This window comes from Falco peregrinus, chromosome 5, assembly GCF_023634155.1.
Source record: "Falco peregrinus isolate bFalPer1 chromosome 5, bFalPer1.pri, whole genome shotgun sequence".
NCBI classification, from domain to species: Eukaryota; Metazoa; Chordata; class Aves; order Falconiformes; family Falconidae; genus Falco; species Falco peregrinus.
The window spans coordinates 5,234,544-5,246,790 of record NC_073725.1 but is presented as its reverse complement, the minus strand read 5'-3'; the positions used below and the strand labels follow the sequence as shown (position 1 = coordinate 5,246,790).

Genomic DNA, 12,247 nt, shown 5'->3' with positions numbered 1-12,247 from the left:
AAATGTAGAAGATATATTACTAATGGTAATGTGCCCATGTATGTCTTTTGAGGTATTTCATTGTCACTTAAACTAATAACTGAATTGCATTACTAAAGGCTGGATAACACTCTTGGATTGGGCAGACTTTCAAGCAGTTACACAGCCCTGAAGAATGGTACTAATTTAAACTAATCATCTCTTCCCCCTCTCCCCCACCCCGAAAAGCCCGTGAACAAACGGATTCCACTGCACAAGTTTAGCCTCTTCATGGGTTGTGCTCTTCTGGTATGGTGTGGAGGCTATAAAATCTTAATCTTCAGCTTGTAGGTGAAAAAATTATTTGCTACTCCTTTCCCAGAAGAGTGAGAAATTTAATTTAAAAAAATGGAGCAGAATAGAAAAAACAGTAGCTTAAGCTGTCCTCTGTATATGAACTGTCCTGTGATCATGCTGTGATTAATCCGTAATTGGTCCTTGAAACAGGCTTGCTGCTGCTCCAGATATATAGAACCTCTCTCTTTGGGAATGATTTCTACTCCAAAATACAGCCCAGAAAATTCAGTCCTGTTTCGCTTAAAGATTGTTACAGCTTTTTCAGAAAAATGACTCTCGACCACTACTGTCAGCTCTGAATTTAGGGTCCTTGGAGGGGAAAGTGCCAGAGAATTATCCATCTTAACCCGGCACTTGATGCAGTTTCAAGGTCCATCATTTACAAGCTCTTTGTCTGGTAAATGAAAAATACAACCAAAGGACAAGTGAACCTAACCAACCTGAAGTCGGTCGAGACTTTTCTTCAGAAAATATTTCCTAATCCTATACATTAATACTTGGGTTTTGTGGCGGTCGGCAGGAATCCTTGGCAATTTTTTAATTTTTTCCCACCATCTAGTGGCTGCAGATGAGAGATGCAGGTAGTGACGGGGGGCGATGGCTCTGGATCCAAAATGGTGTCATAAATTCAGCTTCAGCTTGAACCTAGCTATGGCTTTATTGCCTTTCTATCATATGTCAGCCAGCTAGGAACATCACTCTTGAAAATCACATTTTGCTGATAAGAAAGTAAGCATGGGTATAGCAGTATTACAGTAAGAAGGGTGAAACATTAACAAAATATTGAGCGTATTTGTGCAACGTGTAATAGGTCTTTGTTTCACAAGGAAATATAAAGGGTATAGCTTGCTCTGATGAACGTGATAAGACAGATATTTGTCTCTCCAGTAACAGGTATGCCAGCAATATATTTTTACCTTTTTACATACCTTTATGTATCTAAATTAGGGTAACGTGACTATTTTGTTTCCAAGAAATGAGATCATTAGTACCACAGAACTACTTATGAACCAGTTTAGCAAATTTAGGCATTGATATAATTTAAATAAAGCAAGAGGAACAATATGTACATGTAAGTTTCTAGGTGAATGCCTTTGAGAAGAATGAGCAAGGTTTCAGTTTGGCAACATTTACTTTCTAAAATAGCAAAGCATTATGCAAAGACAAATCCCCCATAATTTGCTTTAAACTGAGCATCAAAATTCAGTGTTAGTGCAACAAGCATGATTTTCATGTTTATACTCTGATAATACAAATACCTATGTTTGACTAGTGCAATTACGGTAGAAAAGGATGCTTCCTTGTTTTAAAGGTGCATTCAAAAACTATTTCAGCTGTTATCTAAATATTTGCGTCAGTTGTGGCTTTTGTGTTGCAGCAGTTCTGTGGGCTCTTACAAAAAAATCCAAACCAAACCAAAACCCACCTCCAAAGCTTTTTTCTAGGTTTTCCTACTTCTCAGACTTTCCTTTAAAGGTTAAGTTTTTAATCTGAGCAGAATCAGCAGAACTGTTGCAATAGAACTTGTTAACTTTTGTTTATTTTAAAATCAGTTAACTTTTCAGACTAATTGATCAATGTATCTGTACAAATAAATCATACTATTATAATTCTACTTTATAATATTCTTGAATATTCAAGCATTTATATCTTACGCTGCAAATCAGGTGAACTTTCAGAAAACTATATACCCCTCTATGCAGTAGAGAAAAATTTATAGCTCTACTGATAGAGGGACTCATCAGTAAGATTTCTTGGTTAATATTGAGCATTAGAAATGCAATACTTGGGCATCCTGTTTTCTAAAAGGATGATTGCTCTTAACTCCTGCTTATTTATGGGTTTGCCTTTGCTTTCAAGCCCATATGATAAATGGGGAAACAAACCTTTGTAACAGTCCTTTTTGAAAGGACTTCTGTAGCTTTACGCAAGAAATCAATTTACAGAAATAAATACAGCTTCAGGTGGAGGTAGCCCTATTACTACTTTTTTAAAAAGTTTGAATTGCAGAGTTTATGCAAGTGCAGTACTTGCAGTATTGGTTTGCTTGCTTTAGGTGCACGTTTTGTTTTGGGAAAAAATGCCATATTTTTATCAGGAAACAGTAATGCAAATTAGATGTTAGCAGGCACCTGCTTAGCAGAATTACTGGTGGTTCTTAACTTCTAAGTTAATTCCCATCTCATATATTTGTTGGTTTAATGCAAATATAAATATAATATTTCAAAATCAGAAATTGTATCTCAAACTGGAATTCACCTTCCCGGTTACTACTTCAGTACCTGCCAATGCTATGTAATGTGGCTGACTCTGGTATTTATGATTGATGGAAATCTCATTTATCGCTTAACCCTTTGCTCTAGAATTTTCCATGAAAGTCAAATGTTAACTTGGTACCTAGATTACACTTTATTCAGTGGTTGTACATTTCTAGTGTGGCAGATTTTTGTTCTTTCGATACAATAAATGTCTGTTAAAGTGCTCACACCTCAACCTGTTTTTTTTTTTTGCTTAGTGAAAAGACAAACAAGGAAATCTCCATAGCTTAGATTAGTGCTTATAAAATAAAATTAACAATGCAGCTGTTTTGTAATCACTGTGAGCATTTTGTACATTAGCTGTATAATCTTCATAAAATGTATTTATTCGGTAGTTTTCAAGAAGATCTGAAAGGCATACTAAAATCCTGAGTGGATTTTTTTGTCAGGCTGTTTTCTGACCGATCATACTGAGATCAGTATTTAACAGTAATTTCTCTTTCCATGAGTGTACTGCCCGTGTCTATGTTAGCAAATAGGGCGTAGACTACCAATAGGAGTAGATTTGCAGAGTGAAACACATTTAGTGCTGAGGCTCCAGTGTCCACACAGTGTGTTTTTAAAGGTGTTTGATGTCCAAAGAGGTCTAGCCTGCTTTTGTGGAATGAGAACACATTAGTGGTTGGAGCACACTGAAGTGCATCTTCTGTTTTTATTTCATCTGAAAGAAATGTGGTGTGTGTACTCCGAGACTGACAGCTCTGCAAAGTGAGCCAGAGGAGGGAAAGTGGGAGCACTGGGAGATTCACTTCAGTGGAATGTTTCTGATCAAAAATAAAATGCAGTACTAGGTTGTACATTTTCTTCTTCTGGCTTGTTTACCTTACAGAAAAAAAAAAAAAACCCAAACAAACATGTCCAAACATAAGGTAAGAGCAAAGGCCTTTAAATGGAAGGTTAGTTAAGATAAACTAATGTAAAGTAACTCCAGCTTTGTTGGTTCGCATGTTGATAATATGTAAGCATTTACCTACATGATTAGAAAAAATTTTGTGTGTCATCTAATGGAAAATAAAATGCCCTTCTGTCCTTCCAGGGTTTTTTCAGGGGCCAGTTTTGCTTCGGAATTCAGTCTGCTTACCCTGATTTATACTGGGACTCTTTAGTTGGTGTCTTTTTTGTCTCATGTGATTGCAGGAAATAAAACCTAATAACGCAACTATACAGTAAATCTGAGGGTTATATGCTTAAAGATGACCATTTTATTGCTGTCTTATAACAACTCTACTACCTGTGAAGAGGTCTCATTCAGTTATCTAAAACATTTATCATTTTCCACTTTTTAGAGAAAATGCTGTTCTGTGCCAGAAATGCTCCCTGGTTGATAGTGTATCATTCAGCAATTACACCAAAGGAAGTTCTAAAACTTTTTAGCTAGTCTAAATCTTCTGGATGTTTTAAAGGTGTTTTAAAATATTATCTTGCCAAAATTGCCCCACAGGATATTCTTTTTTTAAAAAAAAATATTTCTCCCTGCTTCCCACACATCTTTAGCTTGATAGGAAAGGCTACTTAGTTTAAAGCCAAACAAAGTTATAGATAATGTTTTGCTTTTCAGTTTTAAAGTTTGCAGATATTCAGTCCTTCAGTTAATACTACTTAGAGTGCCACTGGAAGGGGGCAGGAGAATAATCTTTAATTCACACAGTTCAGGTTTTTTTGTTTTAAAAATCACAACCCTATTGTTTTCTTCAAGGCATTGAAAGATAATGATTTTCAGTAAGTCTTTTTTAAAAACAAACAAATAAAAAACCTCGCCCTGCAAACACAAAACCCATACCATATGCATTGAATAATAGGGACTAACTGCGCAAGGACCAGATGCTCTCAACTTTTGCTGAAGTCAGTAGAAGTTAATATGGTGCAAAGCATCTGGAGAGCCTCATTTATGCAGAGGATCTGTTCTAAAGGTAGAAACTGTTTTGGAAAGAGTCTTGAGTATAAAAATTTTCTCTTCTTGCACATCAAAATTCTTTTCTAGATAGTACAAAAATCTTGAATTTACGAGATATCTGTAAAAAGCGGGCAGTGTGTTTTCCCCAAGTGCAAAAACTTTCACGACCAGTGCCTTGTGGAGTCATAGGGACGTACACATTAGTCCGGTAAAACTGGTAGGATGGGGACAAGGAGAAACATCTGCTCACAGTGTGTTCAGTTAGGAGCATTTAAGGAGCCTGTAAACCCTGGTGGGGTTTTCTTTCCCCCGCTATCACAGCACGCTGTAGAGAGAGTGTTTCAGTGTGTTAAATGTGAAGTCATAACCTGTTCCTTGCTGCCCTGTGAAATCACTTCACTTTGGTTAATAAATTTCTGCCGGGGAAAAAAAAAATCCACTCTCCGGCAGAGGGTGGATGTGTAGAAGTAGCTTAGAAAGCGTTTGGTCATCTGTTAAGGTGGTTGTTTTGCATTATTTGGCATAACATATTCCGCTGCCCTGGTGCTTGTCATCCAGGGGTTGTGGTGCCCTTCCCCCCCCCCCAGCTCCTGCCTAATATTGCCTGGTAAGGACGATGTGCTCCCACTCGCACGGCAGAGCTGCGGCCACACACTTGTGCGTTCTCCTCATCGCAGGGCGGCTGGATCTGGCCCTGCCCCCCTCTCCTATCCCTCTGTTTGCCTCGGAGCAATTCATTTTGCAGTTATTGAATTTCTTTGGAGAGTTATTTTCATACAGCGAGCATCACGGCACCTCTGGATCTCGATAGCGTTTCTACATAAGGAGAAAGGAGCTTTGTGTTAGTAATTACCTAACATTGTCAGGAGCTGACTGCAGGCCTCTTTCTAGTGATAACAGAATAACCACATAATGTAGCTTTATAGCACATGATTAATAGAAAATAATTACACATCCTACAAAGGGATGCAATATTTCTTATAAATTGACTACAATGGTTTCCTGTAGATTAAAGGACTCTTCATTATTTTATCAGTCCTTCTGAAGTACAGTCGCTTGCCTGTGTTAGCAGTGATGTTAAGAGCTGAATGGGGTGAGGGATACCAGATGGTAAACCCAGTGGTACCTAAGACCTGAAGCTGATGCTTGCGAAAGCACCGTGCTTCCCAACTCTTAGAAATTCATATAAAACTCCTAACTGTAGTCATATCCTTCTGCATATTAATCATTATTTCCTACAAACGTGAGTTTTAGACTTTTATTCTACACCTCTTAAACAGCAGTAATAGACACGGACCTCATAACAGCAGTGTATTAGTTAAATTATTTTGCTGTGAAGGAGTTTATAATTGATAATGTTGACAGAAACAATACATCAATTTGGATTTTATATGCGAGTTCAAGAAAGGACGGCGGGGGGACTGCTTTATCTGCCCGACTAGTAAGCACTCTTGTGGTACTAAGGACAGGAAGGAGTGGTTAGGAGCTTAAAGAGAAATGTCTTTAACCAGTTTAAAAGGGAGTGTTATCGAATTATTCTAAAACCTGAGATTAAAGTTTTATGTTCTTGGTAGCCAGGTATCTGCGTTATATTTTTGTTCAGACTTCTGTGGACTGCAGATAGTTTAACTGGGATTCATACTGCACTTGAGACCCATGCAAAGAATAATAACTTACGTAAAATAAAATGCAGTATTGTCTGTATGATATAATGGTTGCAGTGAATCCTTAAATTAGTTTACTAGTCTGTTACATCAACATTCATTTCATCTTCTCACTTAGCTTCATGCCAGTGGTGTATTAGTAAGTAGCAAACCCCAGAAAGTTTGTAAACAGCAGCATGCTTTTAATTCTGTTTTGAGGTATCTGAATTGTTTCTTTAAAAACATTTGTTTCTAAGTTCATGTAGTGTTGCCAAGTGGAACATTTTCAATGGATAATGTAGTCCACAGGCTTTTTCTATGCCATTTGTCATATGCAATTTAATGACCGCTTAACTAAGCCACTTCCCTCATTTCATGTATTGTTTGTTTTTTTGGCTGATCTCTAGCAAAACTTGCTTAATCACTCTTGCCAGTCACTTCACAAGTTCCATGTAACAGCTTCAAATCTTCTGTTGCTTTCTCTTGGAGAGATTTATTGCTGAGATTCCAGTAGTATACGTGAGTACTGCCCCTTTCAGCAATTTCCCACTTCAGTCTAGAAATCCAGTTTGTATATTTAACCAGGGTATTGTGTGATAACACATGGATTTTTAAACAGGCTGGTCTGGAACATTATAAACCTCAGTGTCACGGTATTATTTAGCCTTTAAGGGTTTGGGGTGTAACGTGTACCCCCATGGGAAAGGTTATGAGTGGTTCTTAACTTCTGGGGAGAGCAGTTTGCGCTGAAGATCAGGTTCAGATGCCTCTAGACTTTCAGAGCAGAGCCATCTCTGGCAGACTGCTCTGCAGTGGAAGGCGGAAAAAGGTGGAATTATTGTCGCAGCTTTCTTGTGCATGTGTTCACATCGTAAATGAAGGTTTTCCTGCTGCTTTTTATGTGTGTTTTCTTTAAATCACACTTACTGCTGTATTTTATGGATAGTAGGATAGAATCTTTTAAATCACTAATTCACTGTGAGGAGAAGGAGGAATACATTTAAGACTGGTGTTCAGCCTTCCGCAATAAGAAAATGCAAAAGTGTATGTGTGCCTGCATGCACGTGTGTTTTAAAAAAAAAAAAAAAAAGAGAGCCTGGGCCCACATCAAAGCGGGCCATCAGCGGGGCTTGTTGTAGTTAAGCGCAGGGAGGGCTGAGTACCGAAGTACCACATAGGACCCCAGAGAACTGTTGACCAGGCCAGATATGCCAGTAGCAAATCATTATAGCTCAGGCTCTAATGAAGCTCCATTAACCCTTAAGATCCACCTGACTATTTATAACTGAAAAACTTTATCTACAGTCAAAATAATAGCTTCGTCTCAGTAGGACCATTAATTCAAAATCCTACAGCCTTTTGCTGTTCTCATCAGAAGAGCAGAGTAGCAGGAAGCAGATGTTGCTTATCAGAGATATCTGTGTATTTTGTATTTTCCATGTTTGTTCCAAAGTAATTTCTACCTTACTAATAATTCAATTTTGAACGGGGTCTCTGTTTTAATAATGCTTCATTTGTAACTCTCTCTATGTGTGTGTGCAATTTCAGCTGTTAGAATTTATTGAACTGCTGTTAGGATTGATCTTAAAATATTTATCTCATAGGAAAAAAAATTAAATTTGGATCTCACAGTACTCTTACTTGGTATTGCTTTTGGAAGATATTATTTCTTTAAACTATTATAATCCATTTTGTTTCATATTTATCTCACTAAGCCTAAACAAATTTCAAACAAAAGTACATTAGTCATCTGTCAGACATATGAGATCTGCTGTAGAATTTTCTGCAAGCCTAAAGCAATAGTAGACTTTGTCCGTAGAAAGACATTATGTATTATATATATGGTGTTCCCTTCACATTTGGGCGAAGTAGTTTTTAAAATAAGTTGACTGTAAGTTTCTTAGAGTTTAGCCTTGTGATACTGAAAGAATCCCAGTTGATTCTTATATGTCAACATTGTGCTATTAGATTTTAGTTACAAAGATAGAAAGTTCTTATATTTGTGATGAATAGAAGGTGGAGAGGTCAGCTGTTTTTAGTGGGTGTTATAGAGAAGTGTGTCTGTAATTAAGAAATTTTCTTGAGTATGCCTGGCCTTTTTAAATTTTAACTTCTGTCTTTGCCTAACTCTGCATGTGAATGCCTCTAACAAACAGATATAATGTTTTAATTTTCAATTGAAATGATTATAACTGTATATAAGAGAAAGCATCCACAAGGAGTTGCATACAAAACTCTGTTGCATTTATATCGGACTAAAGGTTAATATTGCATATTGTTTTCAATTAGGAGTACAATAGATTTGGCTGGTGGGTAGGAGAAATGAAGGGAACCATTGGCTTGGTGCCTAAAGCCTACATAATGGAGATGTATGATATTTGAGAGGCCTGGGTAAGTACATTTTAATCCAATCTTCTGTAATGGCTTATATGTTCCCTTGTTCTGTGTTTCATAAGTATTTCTTTCCTGGAACCTTTGTAGAAGTCCTGTTAACATAAAGATTATGGCAAAATATATTGAAGGTTCAATTAAAGCACTTTTTCTGGGATTCTGTATGAAATATTAAACCACAGTGTACAAAAGATGATGTATTTTATAACTATGTTCCTTGTCCAGATTTTTTTTTTTTTAAATAAAATTGTTGTGCTTTCTGCTTGGTTTTGTTACTTGAGCAATATGTGTGTATCTGTCTGTGCAGAAAACTGTGGAAGGGGATAGATATTTGGACTGGGTTTGATATGCATGTTTGAGGTTTTTTGGTTAATGATGAACTTTCAACTTCCTTCTCCCTAATCAGGAGAAATCTGCACTGGAAATCAAGAGTGGTGTGCAGCTGCAGTTTACAGACCCAGCCTGTGAAAGAAGATTCTGCCATACACATTTTGTGGTTTCAGTGAATGTAGTCAGATCGTTGCCTTGTGTATATTTAACATTAAAAACTGTAGTTGATCATAATTCTGCGGAAATGTTTTTCTTAGCTACCTTTTGTAGAATTGTAATGCTAGGAAGTGAAATAGATGGTAATTAACATATGGGCCACAAGCAGCCAAATAGTGCCTGTTGCTCTTTTCTTAAGCATATATGGCAGCACGCTGCAGCTATAGGTTTCTGTTCTTTCAGGAAGTTTGGCTATGTTTTCCTGTTCCTCAGACTTAGAAAAATTAAGCTGAACTTTGCAAGTAGAAAACTATTACTCAATTCATGCATGCATTAACCTTTTAATGCTCACTGTACATTTTGTGCAGTTTCCTAGGAAAATCAAGGGAAATTTATGTGTAATATTGCAAGTCTTCAGGGTATTCTGCTTGAAAATGTTTTTGTATTACGTTTTAGCCAATGATTTATTTTTCTCATATGCTTAGTATCGTATTGTTAATATTTTGGTGCCACAAAATGAAGGCTTGGTTCTTTTGCTGATGTAATAAATCAGCCTGTGTGGTAATAGTGCTCTGATACCATTCTGATTTGGAGAGATGAATTCTGTGATGATTTGCAAAAAGATAATATTTTAAACCCCACAATTTTTGCTAAGTCAACATGAGCTAAATGGCAGGTCCATGGCAGCGTGAAGTATTTTACCTGTACCTCACAGATACTTTCACAGAGTCAAATGTGGATACCTTCTTGAATTGTGGAGTTTCTGATACAAGTTTTGCAACAGACATCTTCAAATCTATGTGGATGTGTAACAGCTCCCCACAGTCTTAGTGCGAAATCCAGAACTTTGTGCCTAAAAGCATCAGTTGAAACATAAAAAAAGTACACTAAAATACAGCCGCTTGTGGACAAGGGGTTGGGCAAGTCAGAGTTAACACTTTAAATACTGTTGTTTTGGAGATGCACTTTTCTGTTAGCATGCAAGATCAACTTTTTTTGTATCCTCCCACACACTTGATTTGTGAGACCCTTAATCTGCCAGCCAGGCAGGTCAGGCCAGTCTGCAAACTGCTGAGCCTGTGCAGGTCCCCTTGTAGCTGCTTGTGCTGTTTATGCTTCAGGCGGGCCCTGGAAACACTGTGGGTTAAAAGGTAACGTTAGCCCGAACTCGGAATTAGATCCTTTCAGTAAACTAAGATGTTGTGCTTTACGTTAGCTGATGTATGATACTTGATGGTACGCTGGATTCTAAAAGGAGTCGAACAGGGTACAGGGTTTTGTTGTAAATTTTTTTTTTAAAAAAAGAGGTAGTAATTGAAATTGATTCAGTACGTTATCAGCGAAGCATTAAAATGATAGATTGTAGTCTTCAGGTCTTTTACTACTTAAATTTATCAAGTGCACTTGTGGATTGTGTACAGCACGGGGAGCGTTAGCATCACGGCTAGAAAAGCTCCTTCTCTCCTGTGACCATGGCAGCGTAGTACATCTGTCCCACCGAAAGGTCTTTTTATCAATGACTTAATTCCAGATTCCACCACCACCTACTTTTTTGGGGCGTCAATCCAAGCCCCCCTCTCGTTGAGATAAACGCGTGGGGGCAAAACTTGAGCAGGACGGGAGCGGCGCGGGGGCAGCCGGTGCCGCAGGGAGGGAGGGGCGGCGGCTGCGCAGCCCCGCGCAGCCCCGCGCAGCCCCGCGCAGCCCCGCGCAGCCCCGCGCAGCCCTGCGCTGCGGTCCCGCGGCGGTAGGTGGCAGCAAATTTTCACATCACGGGCGGAGGCCGGGCCCGTCCCCTTCCCCTTCCCCCTTCCCCTTCCCCGCGCCGCTTCCGCCGCTTTGCCAGGAGAGGGCGCCCTCGCCCCAGCGATGAGTAGCGGGCCAGCCGCGCGCTCTCCGGGGTGGTGGCAGCCAGGGAAGTGGAGCGCCTTTTGTCTGTAGTTCGGCTTTAGGGCATCCCCTCGCCCTCAGTACGTGTTGAGGGGGAGTAAACAAGGTGCCTTAACACTCAAAACCTGCGAGATGTCCTGAAACTCACTTGCAGTGTCTTGGAATAACCCAGCAGTGCACCGCGGATGAACGCTTTACTTTAAATCTGTGCAAATACCATCATCTTTTTTTGGATAAGAAAATCTCCATTAATACAGCTTAGAACTCAAAGCTAGAAAATGCTAATGGCTTTATTTTTGTTATTTACTTAGGTTGCACTTTCTGTGAACAGTAAGATAATTTTTTAAAAGGTGATTGTAAGTCATATTTTGTACAGCGTTTTACTCAATTATTTGCTCTGTTCTGGATTTGTACTATACTGCCATTAGATCTTACAATAATGTTCTACTCTGCAAATTTTTAAGGTTCAAATAAAGTTTAATTGTTTGCAAACTGTTATGATGCTAATAATTCAACAGCCTGCTGTGTTACTAATGAAATTACTTTGTTATGATTAATTTGGAAAATAGTGTGTTGATTGTAGTAATTAAGCACAACAAGGTGAAGTAAATGATTCTAATGCCATCTGGCCTCCAGACTGAATGAAGAAATGAAATGGGGCTGTCATTTGAATTTATTCAGAGAAGTAAGGGTAATACAAATGCTTTTTATAGCAGAGGCACCCAGATAAAATCCTGCCACTCTAGTATTTTTTCTATGTACTTCTACATACAGATAACTGGTTCCTATATTTTTCCAGCATCTAGTTAGGACATATATACCTCTTTGTGCATACTGCCACTAATTATATGTACTGATGGTAGCGTATGCACCGGTTCTTCCATCACAGGTCTGTATGGATGACATTTAGAGAAGTGATATGCATTGGCTTGCCTTTTGCTCCACTATTAATGATGCAAACTTTCTTTGGCTGGAATTAAGCTGAATGTGAATGCTGGTTAAGATCCCATTCTATATTCAAATCCAAATGCATAAACTTTGTTCTTTCTGGTTCTGCAGTCTGAGTATGACATGGCATCAGAAGGACCGTAAAGAATAACCCTTTAGAACCTGATCCCAAGGCTGTTGGAACTGAGAAGCTATTGAATTCACTTGCTTCTGCATCGAGCTCTCAGAACAGTAACTCAAAAACGGGTGGCACAAAGTACCTTTTGCTGAATGCTCTTTGCCCTCTTTCTGAAAGAGATGCAATTATTTCCGTAAGCTGAACTGCACCAAAGAAAGGCACTGAGTTCTCTATAGCTAAATGA

At 38.5% G+C, this 12,247-nt stretch overlaps 1 protein-coding gene across 1 annotated transcript in view; it reads left to right on the top strand.

The window, feature by feature from the left end:
- Positions 1-9,125, top strand: part of SKAP2 (src kinase associated phosphoprotein 2) — a 116,823-nt gene extending 107,698 nt beyond the window's left edge. Inside the window, exons 12-13 of the mRNA XM_055804226.1 lie at positions 8,460-8,561; positions 8,968-9,125. Coding sequence (XP_055660201.1) covers positions 8,460-8,552 — 93 coding nt within the window. The 3' untranslated portion in view covers positions 8,553-8,561; positions 8,968-9,125. The remainder of the gene's footprint in view (positions 1-8,459; positions 8,562-8,967) is intronic.
- The last annotated feature ends 3,122 nt before the right edge of the window (positions 9,126-12,247 follow it).